We start from the raw sequence: 20830 nt of genomic DNA, 5'->3' as shown, positions 1-20830 counted from the left end.
ATTTTTGTTTATTTTTGGTGCCATTTTCTCTTTCGAGTGACATAAATATTCATTAAATGGCTAGAGCGACAACACTGGCATTCGACGCCCATCAGTCATTGTTGTTGTGGCTGTCATAATTAATAATATTTTCATTATAAACGTCTTATGCCAACAACATCCCGAGAAACTGCCCGCAAATAATCGTCCTGCCGGTCGGTGTCGGGGCGCAATTACATTTTATCATTTATTCAACATGCGCTCAAGTTCGGCGCGAAGACAATCCCCATCTCCAGATTCCAGATTCCCGATCCACAACCCCTGACCTCCCAAACCCCTGAACACTGCTGACCAACCCCAAAACACCCAAGTGTTCTAATTAATTCTGTATGCTCAACCTGCTGCTACTTGAACTTCTTCTTCTCATTTTCCCTGCCATTGTGGCTGTCGACGTCCATTTAATCAGCGTAAACGCGAATATCAAATCAGGCGCAACAACAACAGCAGGGCAGCCAGAAGTTACAAAACCGCGTGCATACAAATTAATTATAAATAATTTATTAACGATTTATCTTTGTCCTGACGCCAGGCTTCGTTGGTCACATGTGCTTGAGATTGAGTATGTGTGCATAGAGAGAATAGGGAGTTTAAACCAAGAAATGGAAAGATACCTTTTTTAAAACAAACCTAATCAGCTTAAACATTTTCGAAACAAATTAATTTATCCTCAGATATACATGTGTTTTTTTTAACTATTATAAAATGTATTCTTATTTTTTTTTGTAAGTTTACTGTGATTTGTATTTGTTTTTTTCAGCTTAAGGTAAATATTAATATTTACTTTTTTTGCTGAAGCGAACTCAGCCGCTCTTCATTTGCTAAAAAATGTAATTTTCTTGTGCATGTGTAAACATGGTTTAACATACAATTATTTTAGTAAACTTATTACATCTTTTGTCTTTGTGTAGAACTGGAACTGAGAGGAGGAGTAAAGGGTTGGGGTGACTCGATTTGCACCTGCGCATCATTAGGGCGGGAAAGGTGGGCAATCGATTTGGATCCGCTTGTAAAATGGTTTGTGGCATGCAATATGTTGTGCAACTATCAAACCGCCCACCCGCTTATCCGCTGCGGTTACTTGGCGTTGTGGTCAGGTGCCACCAGCATCAGCGTCTGCAGTACCACCAGCAGCAGCACCACCACCATTAGCAGTGTTGTCTAGTCATCTGAGTTGAGAGAAATGATATAAAACATACACGTAGACTCTTGTGTTTTATTCTGAATTAAAAAAAGTATTTTAAAAAATCTTTCCAAATTGAATGAAACCGTGTACATAGTACTAGGTTGATTTAAAAAATGTCATTTCCGTTTTATGTGGTAGTGAAATTATTTTATTCGAAAATGAAAATATTTTATTTTGAGTTTAAGCTGTTAGGAAATCGTCTCAAAGTTTCCAGAATACTCATACCATACTTAATGTCTATCAAAAACAATTTGTACGATCACGGACAACTGTGCGTATGAGTGATATAATTTGAGTACTGACCCTTAAACGCATTTCTTTGCGGAAAATTCATTATGATAGGCCCAAAATACTGCAAAACGCATAATATAAGTGCGTGAGATTATGGCCACCTATGCTTTAAATCCAATTACAAATTATTTGCTGACATCCAAAAAAAATATGCAGTTGATATTGCAAAACTACAATATAAAAGTTCATATTTTTGACTGGTTGATTTGGGAAAAAGGCTTAATGAATATTAGGAAGGTGCGATGTTATGACAGCGTTTCTATATTACCTAATTTTTGTGACATCTCAGCCACTAAAGTGCGGCAAAATAGCTAAGCTTTCAGCACTAGATAGTAGTAGGTGACTCCAAAGTCCGCAGCTACCAGCAGTTTTTGCGCTACGTTAATGCTGCCGCCACAGACATCTTTGCGGTGACATCGCCGCTAACGTGGCTGCGCTTGATTCATTTCACATTTCAGTTATCATCAAATGTGCACCACACAGCACCCGCAAACAAGACAGGAACTGATATGGACACGGAGGCAGGGGTGCACACACATAGCACCACTCAAATTTCAAATCCACGTGCACCACAATCCATTCACCGCCTGTCGGTTGCGCCTTGCAGTCAACTGAGCCCTTTTATCATCAATTGTGACTCCGACCACCCCCGGACTCAAACTCCTGGCAGTTGTGGTCACTGCCGACAGTTCTTGATCAATACAAATGGCCAAATATCTTTGCAATTGGCTGATAAATGCCAACTGGCTTCTATTCAACTACTGCTTTATGCGGCTGTTTAATCTTCGGCTTGTTTAGCTCTATTATAGATGTGTAATTTATGGGACTCCTAATTGGACAGAATAGTTCAGCAAGAAACCAAAATTCAGGTGGTTAAGTAAACGTTGTGAAGCAACTACCTTAAGCACTGGGACTGATAATAATTAATGCTCCTAGTTTAGATCTTCCATAATCGTTCGTATTGCGTCAAATAATTCCAGTTGCCTTTTGAGCATCTAATTAATTACATTTAAGTTTCTAAAGGAATTCCTTACGATTTAGGAAGAGTTTTTTATAGACTACATTATTGAATTTAATACACCACAGGATGAACAAATCGAATTATCTGTTACTCAATAATTTATTTGCAACGACGAATTCGGAACTTGAATATTTACAGAAACATTTTTAAATACCTAAAAAAATGTAAGATGTCGAAAAAGGCTTACTAAAAATGTTAATTATGTTTATTTAGATTTGGTACAGCTTTCAAGATTTCTCTTAAAACAAGATACTAATAGCAAGCTTCTTATAACTTATAACTTATTGGAATCCACCAATGATTTTTGAACATCGAAATACCAGCACTGCCCAGAATTTTCTGTGCGTACTGTTAAAAAAAGGCGTTGACTTTTATTAGATGTCGCAAAAAACCCCACGCTTTTGAATTATTTGCCTGTTTAATTTGGCTAAATGTCTATGCATCTATGCCATCGATTCTTGTTGGCCGGGGCACCGAATGCCGGATAACCACTTTCATTACAAATTCATTTCCCCGGTCGCCGGCTCCCATGGTCACCTCGCCAGCTGCGTTGTGGCACATTGACCGCATTCGAAAATACCGATGCTGGAAGTTCCTGCAGCGAAGCTCACGCGGGGCATTAAAATTCGCAATGAATTTGCATAAATTTTAGTGGCATCGCCTGAGTGACAGCGCCGCGACCTTTTTGGCCATTTCCCATTTTCACCGCCAACGCAATGTTGCCACTTTTATGGACCTGGGACACGGCAATTAGAGTGGTGAACGCTGAACGACTTGAATATGGATTACTCCCACGTATGCTCGTGAAAATATTGTCAAATCATGTTGAAATCGGTGCAGCGATTCGGCAGCTTGGGCAGTGTACCTCTTACTCTCTGTTTTTAAAACTCATAAAAGTAAGAATCGATTTAAAATGTAACAATTCATAATTTTATTTATGAAGTATTCAGGTATTTCGTGAATTTAATTAAAAACAAGAGAGAACGCTATAGTCATATAGGTAAAGGGAGTGCGAGGGAGATGGAGATAGAAACTTTGATCACGCATAACTTTTTAACGAATGGTCCGATTTGAAAAATTTCTTCTACATTTCGATAGGTTCAATAAAACTGCCTTTTTACTTTTCCGAAATATTTAAATTTTTAAAATCGTATATAAGCGATTGTGGGCGTTAAAGGGGGCGTGGCACCATTTTGAAACAAACTTGCGCTGCGTAGGAACTTCTAAAACCTACATGCAAAATGCCAATCTTCTAGCTTTTATAGTTTCCGAGATCTCAGCGTTCATACGGACAGACAGACAGACAGACAGACGGACAGACAGACGGACAGACGGACATGGCTAGATCGACTCGGCTAGTGATCCTGATCAAGAATATATATACTTTATAGGGTCGGAAACGCTTCCTTCTAGCTGTTACATACTTTTGCACGAATACAATATACCCTTTTACTCTACGAGTAACGGGTATAATTAATATGTCCGCAATCAATTTCACATATTCTATGCATAATATTTTAATGTTTTTAATACTTTTATACTCAAAGTTTCTAGTATGATTAAGAAATCAGCTAAACTTTCCACTCATTGAATACCTAAAAATTTGAAATGCCTTGTCAAGATAGATAACACATTGGACTTTTCAAACAAATCTGACCTTCCCATTTTTGACATAGCTTTTTCATCTCTATTTATTGGTTACTATATTTGGGACCCATTAAGGCCCGCCTACTTTGCATACTGGGCCTGTTTCGAATTGTCCTTTTCGGTGACTCGCGCGATTTTCATTATTCAAACGACAATCAATCATTTTAACAAATTGACGTGCACAATGACGTTGGCTTTTATATTTCGGGTTGGGGCTGGCTAAAAACAAAGCGGAAGTTAGGTCTGCATAGCGGCAGCTGATTTTGGCAGTTTGGCGGCTGTCTTCTGCCTCGTTTTTTCATTTTTTTTTGTCGGTTGCCTTTTCACATTTTGAGGGTAATTTGCTAATTGGAGGCGTCATCGGCTTCGACAGCAAAGGCAACGCCAAAATGAGGGGCCACATCATCACTCAGCCCGAATCGGGTTGGGTTAGTTAGCCAGTCATGGTGGGGAACTTTTTCTCGATGCCGGTGAGTGGGCGGAAAGACTGTTGGGGGCGGGGCATCTTTTGGCCTTTTTAATGTACTCGATGATATTCAATAAACACCGAAAGGTTATTGATGTTCGACTTTGATTTATACATATGAAATTCTTCATGAATTTATAAAATTTATTGCATTTTTTCCATGAATTACTATTATTAATACATTTATCAAGGTTTAAACCATTAAATTTAAAATATACTACAAAATGCACACATATTTTCCATAGATTTAATTCAACGAAAATAGAGTGAATTCTGAAAAACTATTTTTAAAATGATTTTATTGTGTGTTATATAATCACTTCGAGTAATCCATTGTTGTCCTGTTGAAGTACTGTGAGTGTTCAATTTTTAAAAATGTTTTTCATAAAAAACTGATTATGCTGCAAAATTTTTGTGGCGTTCGCAATTTTAACTGTGATTTACTGGTATAAAACTCTGATTGAAATTGAATGAAAAATGTTAGTATCTTAATTCGGCTTTAATTACTTTTTCTATAAATGTCGCCTGAAGCCGAAGATTTACTGAACATTTTCTAATTAATTCATGTTATATCTTTTCTGTCGGAGTTTCAAACATAGGTGAAAACTATTAAAATTTAAATTAAATTAAATTATTGCGACAAACCCTTTAAATGTTGATTTGATCACTTTATTGAACAACCAAGCTTGTAAATTACAGAAGGTGCCGAATAAACATAAATATTTATTTATAATTTAAATTCGACCCAATAAAATTGAGTTAAAAAAAATTAAGCATTTGCCACATTTAATTGAATTTTGTGCAATGAGGCATGCATTTTTTATAAAGAGACGGTGCCAACATGCAACAAATTCAATTTGGATACATGTGCTGTGCACACAAATAATACAGAATTTAATTACAATATATTTTCATTTTGTTAACTAACCTCTACACTCCATCTCCACAGGGTTTTCCTTCGCGATGTGGTGGAAACGGCCAACGTTTTCATTAAAATGATGGAGCGCTTCTGCCAGGACTCTGTGGTGGTGCAGGACAAGCGGCGCGGTGGTGGCGGGGGTCGCAAGAAGAAGCAGCCGGCGACCAATTCCAAACCGTCAACTGCACCACAACCCACTGAGGTGAGAAATGCCATATTACAAATTAAAAGAATCAAAAATAAAGGTGTTATATATTCATTTTATAATTTAAGCAAATAAATATCAAGTTTTTTTTGTAATATAGGATACTAAACTTTTCGAAAATTACTCAAAATAATAACTGTCTTGATATACCCTGTTTAATGTTTTAAAAATAAATGGCCGCATTAAATAACTTTATTTAAGCCTGCTGGTCAGCACCCGCTGTGCAAGCCATAAAATACGACCTAAATTGCCAATAAAATTTAAAACGAATTGCAAACAAAGCAAAGAAATACAATACAGAAAAAACAATTGTCGTCTATGCGATGACCGTTAAAGATTTATGTGTTTGATCATGAAATTTAATTGACTGAAAATATGGAAGAAAACAGGACGAAAAAACAGGAGTCTACCCCAACGACGTTTCTATATTATTCAATTTTAACGACTGGGGCTTTTGTGTACTTTCTACTTCGTGTGCGTATTATTTTCATGGTGCACAATTGCAAGTGACCTTCGTTAACGCACCCGCGGACTTACACACTCTCACACTTGCGAAAAATGGGAAAAACTTTCGCCAGGATTTCTGCCAGGCTTCCGTTTTTTTTTGCAGCTTTGACCTTTTTCAAAAAGCTCAGTGCTGCGTTAAATACTACTTGTTTTCCAACATACGCTTTAATAAATACAGTACTGCTATTACTGCCTTAATTCATATTATAAAATACTTCAATAGAAATAAATCTTGATTAGATACAACCTATAAAAATAGCAATGTTAAACTTAAAATTGTATTAAATAATTTTGTATATGTTCACTTGAATTAGTAGGCACAAATGGTAGCAGCTATAAACTGTCCTTAAAAAATTAAAAAACAACTTTTCAGAGTATTTGAAGTTCGATTTTTTCTGCGTGCCTTGGTTCTTTTGTATTCCTAACCATCTTTTGTTTTTGCACACTTTGTCGCGTTGGGACAGGACGCACCGCTGAGCGTGATTTCCGGGCAGTGCCCACTGGCCTTTGGAGTTTCCACAACTGTTTGCAACTGCAACCTGCAAAGGCTGGGCATTTTCTGCGCATTTTGTGGCCTCCGGTATGGTCCTTTTTCCGGGGGTGCTCGTTGGGCAAAGGACATGGGGTCTCGAAAGGGATGTGGAAGCTGATGCGAACAAGATTAATTTTATTTTTTTGCTGCAACCTTCAATTGTGTTAATTTTTGACATATTTATTTGTATAGCTGCGGTCGTGTAGCTGTGCTATTGTTATTGGCACACGCAAACGCGTTCAGCGCATCAATTTTTCAACAATTAATTTATAAATATTTGTCCTCGCTGCCGAGCGAAAAACATGACAAACGCCGCACGGCACAAACATTTGCATGTTCCTCCCCTTTTAACATGCGAAAAGTAAAACGAGCGATAAACGAAATGTATGGAATTGTGTAACGTGTAAAAAAAGCAAACATCAAATAAAACAAATAAATAAAAATCATTGTAGTGAAGCGACTTTAAGATACCATTGCTATTATTCATTTTTTATTATTTAATCCCAATGAAATGTTATTTTATACTTAGTTTTTTTTTATTATTGCTTTTTAATTGATTTTTTATAACGATGTATTGTCTCTCATGTATAAATAGTAATTTCCCCTTGCCATTGGATCGGAAATTTAATGAAATAAAAATACTTTTCCATTTACATGCCCTTGTGATTAGAAGGACGCCGCCCGTTTATGTTCAATTAATATGCATTGTTAACAGGTCAAAAAAGGCAAAAAAACGAAAACAATTGTTTATGTCTGTATCTCTTTTTTCAAAGACTAATGTAATCAGCATATTTTAAATTCTGGTCTGGTCTAGATAGATAAAATTAAAATACCAATACAGAGATTAAGCCTTTTTGAATTAAATATAAAATGCATAATTTAGGAAAGAGCTAGAGTAGGTGCTATACAATTGCTTTTAGTCTTAACTCATTTAAAATTTCCTTATTTATCTAAATGATAAAGTATAGCTTTGTAAACTTTGATATGCTTCTGGGCATAGCAGTTGGTTATTTTATGAAAACGAATTCCAATTATAAATACATTTCATTAGTTTTGTTTTAAATCGATTTTATCTATCACTTGCAAATAGCTGGCAAGTATTATTAGATATTTGGTTATAAATATAACTGCCTATGTGGTATAATTAATTCTGCCGCTTTCATATTTACGTAACGACTAATTTCCCTCTGTGATTATCCATTTGCAAACAATAGCAAATTATAAATAATTTATTAATGCATAATTGCAGGAAGAATTGTCGAGCAAATGGGCTGAAATGGCAACGGAAGTGTGCAGCCTGCTGTCCACAGAATTGGAAATGCCTGAGGACGAGCAGCCGGTGCCCTTCGATGCTGCATCCGAGAAACCCATCGATGATCAGCGGTGAGTTCGTTGCAACTATTCCTATTTATTTCCTTCCTTACTCTCGGCAGAAACCATTATTAACCCGCAGCCAGTTCGGTTTCCAATTGTGCAACGTGTTCTTATTATGTTTCTTGGTCCTCTCCTACTTTCAGCGAGGATTGCATGATTCGCATAAATAAACTGCTGCGTTCCGAGAATCTGGACCAGGCCATCGCCCTTCTGCGGGCCGCCAGGTGAGTTGGGTGGTGGACATTAAAAATGCCATTGGCTGGTCTCTGAACTCTGTTGTTAGAGCTTCTGACGTAATCCCCTTGAAATCCCTCTTTAATAACTTGACATTGACTGGGCGATGGAAAAGGTACGAAAGCAATTCGCATAATAAATTAACTCTAGCCAAAACGGGAAAAAATCCGCTTCGTCCTGTGTCCTTTTGTGCGAGACTTCGCTGGCTTTTATCGAATTTTATATTCTTCCTGTTTATTTTTCATATTTTTTCTCCCAGGCACGAAGACCGTCGCTGTCCTGTGTTGCCCTTAAATTAAATAGTTTTTATTTATTGTTAAGGCAGAGCACGCTGGCACCCCGGTAACTACAGATAATGGCAGCGCCCGGAATTCCTTGTCCTTGCGCTCCTTTTTGCCAGATAATAAGAGTCGGTGGTGCCCTGCATTTCAGGCAATTTCTCGGTTCCCGGTTTTTGTCCCTGCCGCCTGCAATTTTTCAGTCAAGAAACCGCAGAGAAGGTGAGGTGGATGTGGATGTGGATGGAACCAGGTCAGAGGAGCTCCTCGCTCTGTTGGGATGTACTTGCCTTTCAATTTAATTGCCCGCTCAATTATGTAAAGCCCATTGAAGACGCGCTCGAGAAATGTTTATTGTTTACTCGGGAAAATTGCGCGAAAATAATTTATCTTTTGCGCGTCAACATTTAAATAAGGCCAACACCACCCGCACGGAAGCTTCTGCAGATGTCGCAGTGTCAAAGGCTGGTGCCGGAGCAATCGAAAACGTGGCTTAAATATTTCCAAGTCATTTAATTACAACCTCATTAAAATTTTCCACCTGCTGCCTGTTGGTTCTGGTCGGAAGACCTGTCTCAAAGGAATCCAATCGATGGCATCTGCAAATAGGAGACCTCGATGCTGGAGGCTCCTGCTCTGTGCAAATTGATTGGGTGAATTGGAGGAAAGTGTTGCCAGTGAGAGGGCTTCATAATAATGTTCATGCTTCCTCGAAATTTATGTACATTTTAATTGTTGCCAACGAAGAGTGTTGCATTAAAATAAATACAATTTTTGCTTGCCACTCGGCTGCTGCAGTGGTAGCTTAAAAAGGTCTAGACGCTTTTTGTGCTAATAAATTAAAATGCGATATGCATATAGAGCAGTCCCGAAGGTTGCACCCACTGCCGCCACTGCCCATGACCACGCCCCCGGGTCCCACTCCTTTGTCTGGCCATTGTCTGCAACTTTTTTGTGCCCCGTTGCCTAGCACTTTTTGTCCTGGGGGTTACACTCACTTTATTTTGCATTCCCTAGGAAAGAGTTCCATTAGTTGGTATTTTGATAAACATTTTATATATTACACATCCAATTTTTAAAAACTACTAAAGCCGATGAAACTATTAGTATTTTCAAAATATTTTAGGGCTTTCAAAAATTGCTTATGCATAATAAAAAATATTGTTTTAATTATATATACTATGTTTAATTATTTTAATAGGTTTCAACTCTTCTTAAACAAATAATTAAAATTTGTTGTTATATTAATTTATAGAAAACTTGAAATCATACCTTCAATATGTTTTATTTATTATTCTTAAAGGTTCATAAACTGCCAGAGTATATGTGTATTAATATTAAAACAATGAAACATAACTCGCAACCATATATTTTTTGCATGGTAAATTTAAAGCTTCAGGGTATATTATCCACTTTATAGGACTCTGCTTTTTTCTCTCTAGCTGGCAATAAGAACCTTTTTTGGGTAACCAAAATATTGAAAATAAACTGGAGCTTGTGAGCACAACACGCATGGCCTGGCATGTAAGTGCATTGAGGCTGATGTGCACGAGTGTGTGTCTGCCCAGAATTTTTAAATACTTGCCAAGTCACACTATTAGGGGTTTTTCATTTAAGTTGGGCGAGAGGGAAAAACTAAAATTGGTAGCGTTTCTGGTTTTTCCTTCTGCTGCTTTTGCTTTCTCCGACGTTGGCTTAATGGGTGCCCAGAAATATGTGCTTGGAAAAAACTAACTTTTAAGTGAAGTAAATGCGCAAAATGTTTATTCAAACTTCACTTTGGTTCCAACTTTCAGTTCCCCACCCACCGCTGTCCCGCCCACTTTGCCCGCCTTTTAACTAAGCTTATTTAAGCGTCTGCTGATGCGCTTATTTAGCATAGCAACGGGACGCTCCGCTTTCGCCTTTTATTTCCCCTTTGCACATCTCTTGTTGATTTTGTTGACTGGAAATATTTATCATTTTAGCTTTTAAGCCAGCATTCGGCTGGCGTTTGCTCAATTCAAAAAAGTTCATTAGCGTTGCAAATAAACCATCTGAAGTGAGGAAAATCTAAAACCAAAGTGCCGCAGTTCTAAATGAAAAAACATGTACTTATTTACTTATTTATAATAATGGAGCATTTTCGATTTCATTTGTGAAGTGTGTTATCCAGGAAATATATTATATTAATGAAAACAAATCTTATTTATATAATATTATTTGATCGTTGTAGACAAAGCTAGTTAATTCTTAAATGATTAAAAGTTTTCCAGCAGGTATTTAAAATGCATCTGCATGACTTGCTCACTCTATAAACGTATCAGTTTCGTTTAATTTATGTACAATTATAAAAACTATTTTTTACCTCAAAACCATAGTTTTAGAGTTTTATATAATTATTCAAATTTCTATTATATATATTTGGAATTTAAATACACTTTTAAAATTCCCGGCATATAATTATAAATTTAAGCACTTTATTGCAATTTCAATGCTTTTTATCAGACAGACAGATGACATTTATCTCCCCTAAGTTATTAATATTGTTTTTTTTTTTGGAAAAAGCTGGAAAATTAAAAACATTTCATAATAGCTTATTATAAATTTAATCACTGAATTTCTGGTAAAACCCCTGGAAATTGAGCTAACATAATCCTGCATTGGTCGGCATATCGTTTCATAAATAATCTAGTTTCATTCAATGTGATTTAATATGCTTAGCTCCAAACATTTTTTCACTAAATATGTTATCCACTGGCCGCACAGCACAACAATATTGAATATAATCGAACTAAAAAGCCAAAAGCCCCAACCACCATCCCGATGGTTTTCATAGATTTTTCATGGTAATTAACCAATATTCGTCCCTGACCAATATACTGGCTTGCTAAAAACCGCTAATTATCGCCAGGCCGCATGGCTGTAAAAGTTGTACGAAAAATATGTCGCATAACTTTTAAATGAGCACACGCAAATGATGGCGCAAACCGAAAAATTCCGGCCACCCCGCGGATGGTGTTTGGTCCATTGTTGTATCCTGCTGGTGGTAACTAACGAGCTCCGAAAACGAGACCCGCAGGATTACAAACAAACACATACATGAAGCAAGGGGCGTAGCCGTGGCCATGTCAGTCAATTTATTGGCTGGGCGACAGCGGGAAACATAAGTTGCACTATCGCCTACAAGCACGGCCACAAATAAGCATAAATATGTCGCTTAGGAGGACTTGCTCTTCCTATTCATTCCTGCCTGCTTGCCACTGATATGGCCAAGAACAGCGCGCTTTGAACTGCCACAGCGGGCAAGGCCGTTCGATGACACTGCAACACAAATTTGGCCCTTTGGGAATATGGAACTCGAGAGAAAAAAGAGCACTCGAATTCATTCTAATTTTAGTGCTTACATTTACCACATTTATCAGTCAAAAAAGGTGGGGATGAAAGGCTGTAACCATTTAAATGTTATACTTATTTTTTAGTCCCCTTAAATAATACGACTTATTAAATTGTTTTGATTTTATTTTAACGTACAAATTAGTAAGGTAATATTTTATGTAGGGATAACATTCTTGACATTTGTTTTGTTTCATATTTAAACCTGTACAACTAGAATAATTTAATAATAATAATTTTAAAATATTCTAAATTTACTTATAATCATGTTTTTATCATTTTAAATAAATATCCTTTAGGGTAATTTTAGTGTCGGATCCTCTCGTGCTATCTCTTTCTGGATAGAGTGGTTGCTTCATCTCTTTCTCGTTATGTTTTTGCTGTGCGTTGCATATTAAGCTGCTTTCAAATATTAAATTAACAGTGGCAACGTTGCGAAAAGCCTGCAACGCTGCATCACCAGAGCGGTGGGGATTATATTGTGTTTGGCTCTGAAAAGGGAAGGAAAGGAAGCAGGACACACACACACATGTGAAATGCTGGCCAAGAAGCACGGGCGGTGTATCCTGACGCAATTTAAAACGCATCAATTTCAGTTTGCCTGGAATAAAAGCGCTCCGATTTTTGCATCATGACGTGGCTGCCCGCTTGTTATTTCTGCTATTTTTTTTTACGCTGGTATGGGGATAATAATACCGATTTATATAGGCCTATTCAAAGAGTTATGTTTGTCGAATTTGAAGGGAATTTTCGACTAAATCGAATGATTTCATTAAGCCAGCAGCTCTGCAAGTATTAGCTTTTAACAGACAGTTTGCTAGTTTGGAATGCAAAACAAAATGAAAATTCGACATTTACATGGAGTTTTATGTACTTGGATATTAGTCGGCTCAATAAATCAAAATGAACAACTGCTTATCAAAGCCTAAACTATGCGAATGAATTGCAAACTTTATAATCCAATGCAATCAGCTTATACAAGCCTCTGTTGTTTATTAAAAATTTTGGTAACCATTAGTCCAATCATTTGACCAAATGACTGTTTGAAATTCTATACATTATACCTTACATTTGAATAATACAAATGGGTACAGTTTTAGTTTAAATTAAACCAGTTGCGTTTGTAGAGTTAAAAGTTTCGAAAAGAAAATACAAGCATATTACGATTTACCTTCAGTAAGACCCTCTTAAGACGAAATATTGAATATCATGTTGAATTTATTTATTTATTTATCTAAAGCTAACAACTAGTGTGAAACTAAGAGCTAACGTTTCGTTAGAGCCATAGCAGCTTAGACCTTCAGCTCGGGGCTTAAATATGTTTATGGATCTAATATAAAGTTGTTTACAAAGTTTTCGTATTTACAAAAGTATTGGTTAATTGTATTTACATATTTACATGTTGTATTTACATGTATTCTTATTTCATATTTTGTAAGTTCATCTATAATACTATTTATTTCGCTCTCCAGATAACTTTGAACTTATATGTAGTTCTAAAGGCTGGGTAGCGTTGCATCCCGGTTGATAATTCTATTTCCTCGCTACTTCCATGTTTAAACTTTAATTCAATGCATTCTTTTGTTTTCTTTCTAACGGATCCCTTTTTTATATTCCGCAGGGAAGTTTGGCCGGAGAACGAAGTGTTCGGTGCAATTTCCGCTGCACCGGAAGACGAGCTGCTGCTGCTGCGTGAGATTTTCATGTACAACATTACAACAGGTGAGTGGTGAAAAAGCGGGAGGAAGTGGAAAAACAGTGGCAAATGTGGGGAGAACAACAGGACCACTCCACCCTTTGCCAGCACTTTAATTATTGTTTATTACTATGCATTATGGAAGAGCGTGCTCGCACAAGCTTTGCCTGACCGTTGTTTTAATTAAAAATGAAAATCTGCCACTTGGCTTTTGCGTGTCATTTATCTTGCGCTGTCTGTTGCCTCGTTCTGCGCCCCTCGTCCTTCGTCCTTGCTCTTGTGTTTTACAGTCCTGGGCAGTTGGGGCCACTTCCGGTGCAGCATTTTGCATCTCCACTCTATAAATTTGCTGGCCGAAATAAGCCAAATTATAGCGCAACTTTCAGTTCTGTCTTTCGGTGTGTCTCTGTGTGTGTGTAACTGTGTCCTTGTTGCATTGTCTAAGTTTTTGCAGGCTCCGTTTGGCTTTTTGCCTTCTAGCCAAGATGCCTCGTCCTCTGGGCCGCCAAAGTTCGCTTAACAAATTATCCAACAGAAATTCTTGCGCTTCATTAAAAGTAAAAAATGAGGCAGCAAAGGACGAGCTTCCCATTCCTATCCCTTATCCCTATATTTCCTTCGTTATTTTCTGGCAGCTCTTCGTCCTGCCGGACTAAATGAAAATATATTAAACGCGTAATTGTTTTATTCCATTTTTTGTTTTCCTCTTCCTGCCAAGTGCATTGGTTTGTGAAATTCCTGTTGTTTGTATTCGTTCAATTTGAAAGTCAGCGAAGCGTTGACAATTCGCTGCCCATATTTTCTTCCCTGCCATCAAAAAATTTTGTTTATTCTTGACATGACTTTTCAATTTGCCCTCAGTGCACCTGAAATGCAAAAGCCGCGCGATTTTGTTTAGACATTTCTAATGGCTTTTGGGTTTTGACAAGCTCTACATATATCCATATGTTGCATCCTTTACCTTTGAAATGTATGAATCTTATCGCCTCGGTGCAGTTTTCTTCGTAAATGGATTTGGTCTCTCAGAATTTTAATGCCGTGGTAGCTGGGAAAAGTTTTTGACAAGCGCTTTAAAGCCACCATGGTTGACACTTTTTTTGTCTTTTAATGAAATATGAACAATACACGGACGCAAAAGATGTCGCTCCCAACGGAAAAGTTTTCAACTTTTGCTGCGTCGAGCAGTTAATCGAGATTTTTGTGTGCCAAAATTTATGATTTCCGTTGTGAAAGCAAACTTATATCAAGAGTTTTTGTGTTCGGTCTATATCGGGTTTGGTCTTTAAAAAAGAGGTACGAGAAAAGTGAACTACTTGATTTGTATAAAGTTTTTAAAATAATAAACTGTATGAATAAAGAGATCAAATCATTGACAATTTTAAATGATATTTATTTGTAAAAATAAATTAGATTGACAATTCTAATTCTAGTAGTTTATTTATTTAAAGCTTTATTATAATCAAACATGTGTTTTTTCAATATCTTATATTTAACTATTAATATTTATCTTCAAGGAAAGTTTGTCATTACTGCTTTTATTTCCTGGATAAATGATACCAATTCTGTTTTCATTTATATCTTAAAATTGTAACTATAAAAACCTACACAGTTTCAACGCATATGGCCTTTCTTTGTGTGGTAAATTTGATTAAATTTCAATTTAAAGTAGCATTCCCATGTTCCTTTACAAATGGATTGAACAATGGACGGACAATGGCCTGTGAGGCGGGCCGAGTGGGCGTGGCTGGGTGTGTGGGAGTGCGTGGGTGAGGTGCGCATCCTTTTACTGCTTCGACCGTGTCTGTGCCTTGAAGCGCCTGTCCGTCCGTGGGTCCACATGAAAGAGACTCCGTTGGCGTTCAAACGCAGCGCTTAAAGCATTTGAAACCCTCTTTTATGTCTGCGTCATCGGTTTTATTTTTACCCCATCGATAGGGTTGAGCTCGTTAAGCTCCCGAACAAAAGCGTGACCCGTTCTAATAGCGACCAGGGGATTCGATGGGCAGCTTAACGCCCGCTGGCCGTCAATAGATTGATGTTCAGTTGACAGTTTGCTAACTGCAACAATATGCAATTTACCAAAGGCAGCGGCCATCGAAAAAATACTGTCCCCCTGCCCGCAGATTTATATAAAATGCCCATGCTAATGCCGGGCCATAAAAGCCGAATCAGTCCCCAAAGTGGCCATTGAATTGGGCGTGAGTGAGCCCCTCCCGCGTTTCGCCCTTCGAACATTTTATTAATTACCGGCCACCGCAAACTTCATGTAGCATGCTCCCTGCCTGTGGTTTGGCTTTAATTAATATTTTTTATGTGACATACCCTTTAAATTGAAATTAGATGAGTTATGTAGGTGTTGAAATTACAAAACTGTGGATTTTATTGAAAGACAAAATATTTCTAATAGGATAGAACAATATTATGGAAATAAATTAAATTAAACTTAAAAAAGATTCCAACTTAAATTCTCTCAGCTTTAAAAAGCGAGTATTTAAATGTTGACAAATAAAAAGTGCTATTAAGCGTAAAAACGATCATTTAAGTATGATTCTATATTTTTTGTGAGATGTTTTTTTTTTGTTTATTCTGCGTTACAATTTGTTCATCATATAATGGCATTTATTTATTTATGCACCCTTCTGGATAACATTTAGTTGATTCGAAGTTCATAATTCATATTTAATTATTACACTTTATGTTAAATTGGCTTTGTGTAAGCCATGGCCTGTGGGCAAGGTAAACGGGAAGTGCATTGACACTTTGCATAATTTACAACACTTGCCTGAACCCGTCCTCCTGCATACATATGCAATCCTTGTTTCAATTTCAAATTGAAATGTAAACTTAATTCCGGAGGAAAAGAAAACATCTCAGGTAGTGTGAGACTGCTGCATGCGAGTCTGTTTGCTTAGTTAAATCTTAATCAAGTTGCTTCGTTGATTTCGATTTGTGGCGCGCATAATAAATGAGGAGTCCTTTGTCCCGCCGCTTCCGGATCCCCCCGGCGAGCCAAATCAACGCCCAGGACTCGTACAAAAATAACACAAAAATCCACTCAAGTGTTAAAGCAGGAACAACAAAAAGTGCCAAGTGCTAACGGGGACAGTGAATATATTTGTGTATATGTGTATTATTTCAAGTCTTGGCAAGTCTGTGCGCCAAGTCCTTAACTGATTTCCCAGCGCAAACAAGTTGGTCTCTCCAGTTGTCGTTGTTTTGGTCCTGAGTCCTGTATCCCCTGTCTCCTTTCCGACTCTTTGTTTCGCATAAAAATACAAAGTTTATGTTATGAACACAAATAAAAACAAAAGCACACAACAAAGCTCGTCCAAGAACAACAGAAAGTGCGCAAAAAAAATACGGGCCAGGAAAGGAATAAAATACAATAAAGTGAAATAAAATATCCACAACAGCACACAGCAAGAACAGAGTCATTTGGACAAAACTAAACTGTACACAGAGAATAAAGTCGCGACCTAAACTAGAAACGAAGTATAATAAATCTTGTATGCTTAGTTTTTAAACAAACTAGTAATACTTCTGATTTTAACATGTTGATGAAATCATATATTTTTAGTGATGTAAGTTTAACCTTAATCTTCGTAATATTAATTTACGAACAACCAATCTTTGCTGAACAACGAGTCTATTTGGAAAGACTCTTCGTAAGTAAATAAAAGGCTATTTACATTTGTTTTTACTGTCACTTTAAAATTCGGAATATTATATTATTAATATTATGTTTGATAGTTAAAACATAACTCACCCGATATTTTTAAAGTATATTAAAAGAAATCCTGACCTACTTTTTTTGCAAGTGTGTGAATCCTAGCTAGCAGTATATTTGCAAGTTGACGTGTCGTGTCTGCTGTCCCCGTTTTCCAAATCCACTGCCACAAAGAGTGCGATACCAGACGTCAACCACAACACCCATCAGCACACTCTACCACACATGTGTATATGTACAATGTGAACTCAAAGATCCGGATCTGGATGCGGATGGTCCGGTGATGACACTTACTCAATTAGGTGACTTCTCTCGACACTGATTTGCCTTTCTGCTGGCCATTTTTATTGGGTCGTAACTTTTTGCTTAATAGCTCTCTATTCGTTCACCTTGATTAGTTTAGCCATCTCCTTGGCTGGCTTTTCATCATCCAGAGTGTGTTTTCAGTTTTGCAATTTTGCAAATAACTTAATAATGCTAAAACAAGCATTCCTCACTTAAATTATATTTATGTACGATAAAATAATGGTATAAATACCAATAAATATTTTAAATTTGGTTAGTGCAATAACATGTTAAATCAAGTGATCAAGTTCGAAAATACCTTTTGTTTTGTTATTTGCAAATTCGCCTATATACGCACACACATCTATTAAATGAGATTGCATTTAAAGACTTCAACTGTAATGAATTTAAAATGTTACATAATGGCAAAGCCTGCCTGTTGATAACTTTGATACATGTTTTTTAACCGTCAAATACGTGTAAATATCAGTAGGCTTTATGCAACATAAAAATAAATTCATTTGGTTTTTAGGTTGCAATTGGCTACGTGCAGAATAAAATTAAATTTACTTATTTTGGAATTTACACCGCCCATGTTCGCTTAGCCTCTGTTTTTCCTCTGTCCGTTTGTCTCCCTGTTTTTTCTACTATTCATAAATAAACATGCACAAACCACACCTGCGCTCTCACTTTTCTCTTGGGATTTTCGGGTCTCGCACTGCTCGGCCACAGTTGGCGGCAATGACATTCAAAATATGTAATGTGAAAAAGTAACCGAAAAATGTAACTTTAAATTGAAAAACAAAAAAAGTTTATCGGCGGGCTCAGAGACTTTAGAATGCTGCTTAAAAAAACAGAAAAACTTGTGTGCGGAATTTTACCTCTAGCGAACATAAAACGTTGCATACTTTGGGGACACTAGCTCGCAACTGGGCGACAATAAAAAGGAAGCGAAGAGGAGAGACCCGATAGAGGAATACAGGGGAATAGAAAGAGGTAATGCGTGAGGCAAAAGTCATAACGAGTGCAAAACCATGAAATGAAATCGTTACCGCCCCATCCCCGAGGCTTGATTTTCCAGGAACATGTGGCTGTATTGGAATACCCTTATCAAACCTGGTCACATGTGTATTCAATTTTAATTTAAATGTTTTGATTTAACCACATAGAAGCCACCAAGAAATATCACTTTTAAATTTAAGACTAATTATTTTCTATAAAACCTGATTGACTGGTTTCAGCAATTTTTAAATTGTGAAAAATTCGTAATATAAAATTAAATCTGTTAAATATTTGTTTCGGGAATTTTGTTTTCTGAATATTAATATTATTTGATTTAAATTACAATGATGTTAATATCTTTAAATATTCGTTTACTTGTACAAAAGTAACTTCGTAAAAAAAAGTTTTTAATTACAAGTTATTATTTTCAAACAAGTTTCAATCTATTTAAATCTTAATCCATAAATATTTGTATATGGATGGAATATTTATTTTGAACAATTAAAAAAACAGGATATAAATTAATGTTGAAAATACCCGCATCAAGTGTATAAAAACTCTGGGTTTATTGTATAATGCCAGCTCGCCTTTTTTTACATTCGACATTCGTGAGTGCGACAGTGTGTAGCGGTGTCCTGGATGTCCTGAGAGGGTCACACATGGCTGCGACACCACCAGGATCTCTGTTCTCTGCTCCCTTCTCCCTGCACGCATTTGGGCGGATGATGGTCGGGGCGGGGGCTGAAATTAAGCAATGTGTCCCTAGAGTGCACTACGTTGCGTATACGTAATGTGGCCGTGCTTTTTGGCGGCGCTGCATTAAAAATGAATGCAATTTAAAGTTGCCAGTGCCACCCCCTCTGCGAATGGCTATCTGGGTGTATGTGTATGGGCTCCAAAGCACATCAAGAACCCGCAGAATTTTTCGCATATTTATACATATATAAAAAGAGAATGGAAAAAAAAACACGTTAGTTTGGCTTCCGTTTTTTATGTTCGGCATGAGCGACGCTAATGGAGCAGCATTTGGCTGCACTGCTCCAAAATCAATTAGATAAAGTTTTCCCCCAGCTGTGCTCTCTTACATATACAAAAACATGCACACGCACGCTTGCATAAACAAAGTCAAACATTTTTCACTCTGGTTTGGGCAGTCGCTGCAGTAAATTGCATAAAAATTAACAGTTCAATGGCTGCCAAGGCAATTATTCCATTTCGCTTTATTTTCTTTTACTCATGAGGGGAAAATCTAGAACATTGGAAAATGTGCTTATTAAATTTGTTAAATGTAACTTGTTTCAAAGTAATGCGTAAGTATAATTTTTAATGTTGTGAGGTAAGGAAAACAATATTATTCAGGCTATAGGTTTTGTTTTATTTTCAAGTTTTACGTTGATAAGAAGAAAGGAAAATATGAAACGGAAAGGTACATATTTATGTCATGTATTTAATGACACCTAAATTTACTGTTTTTAACATAGTAAATATCATTTAATATCAATTATATAATTAAAGGTATCCACAGCTATATAAAAATTAAGTTGACATTAATAAAAAATCAAGATATTTTTTGTATGGTTCGAGTGGTTAAATAGTTTCTCAAACCACAGCTTTTTTCACTGCTCAGCGCTTATTTGGGTTAACTAGAGATAATATCCATCTGGCCTACACTTTGTGAAGTCAAATGTCAACTGCATTAGCTGCTGACAGAGCACTTATGATCCAGCAAGGGAAATGTCAAAAAGTAGATTGCCAACCAGTCTGATCAAATTTCCCACTGCCTTTCACCTTTGGACCTTTCAAAAAGTGGAGCAAAAAATTTGATACGAAATGGCATTTCCTCATCAAACTGTCGCCGCATGTCACAAATTTCGTTATATTTTTATTATTTTACCATTAACCTTTTTATTGGGCACGCATTTCTACACGACCGCATGAAGGAATTTCGACGTTATTGAATGTCGGGGGCTTGTGCCGATGCAATATTGAATATTTAATTCCCGCCCATACGAATGAATGTCCAAGGGCGCATAACAATTTCTTGACATG

The 20830-nt window shown here is 36.8% G+C and overlaps 1 protein-coding gene across 1 annotated transcript in view; it reads left to right on the top strand.

Annotated features, from left to right (window-relative positions):
- The window catches only part of LOC108037692 (protein timeless homolog), a 75208-nt gene that overhangs the window by 16071 nt on the left and 38307 nt on the right, over positions 1–20830 (top strand). Inside the window, exons 8-11 of the mRNA XM_044457396.1 lie at positions 5597–5768; positions 8060–8193; positions 8328–8408; positions 13693–13793. Of these exons, the coding sequence (XP_044313331.1) occupies positions 5597–5768; positions 8060–8193; positions 8328–8408; positions 13693–13793 (488 nt within the window). The remainder of the gene's footprint in view (positions 1–5596; positions 5769–8059; positions 8194–8327; positions 8409–13692; positions 13794–20830) is intronic.

Source organism: Drosophila rhopaloa, unplaced genomic scaffold (assembly GCF_018152115.1).
Source record: "Drosophila rhopaloa isolate 14029-0021.01 unplaced genomic scaffold, ASM1815211v1 contig_155, whole genome shotgun sequence".
NCBI classification, from domain to species: Eukaryota; Metazoa; Arthropoda; class Insecta; order Diptera; family Drosophilidae; genus Drosophila; species Drosophila rhopaloa.
This window is presented reverse-complemented; position numbering and strand designations above follow the sequence as displayed.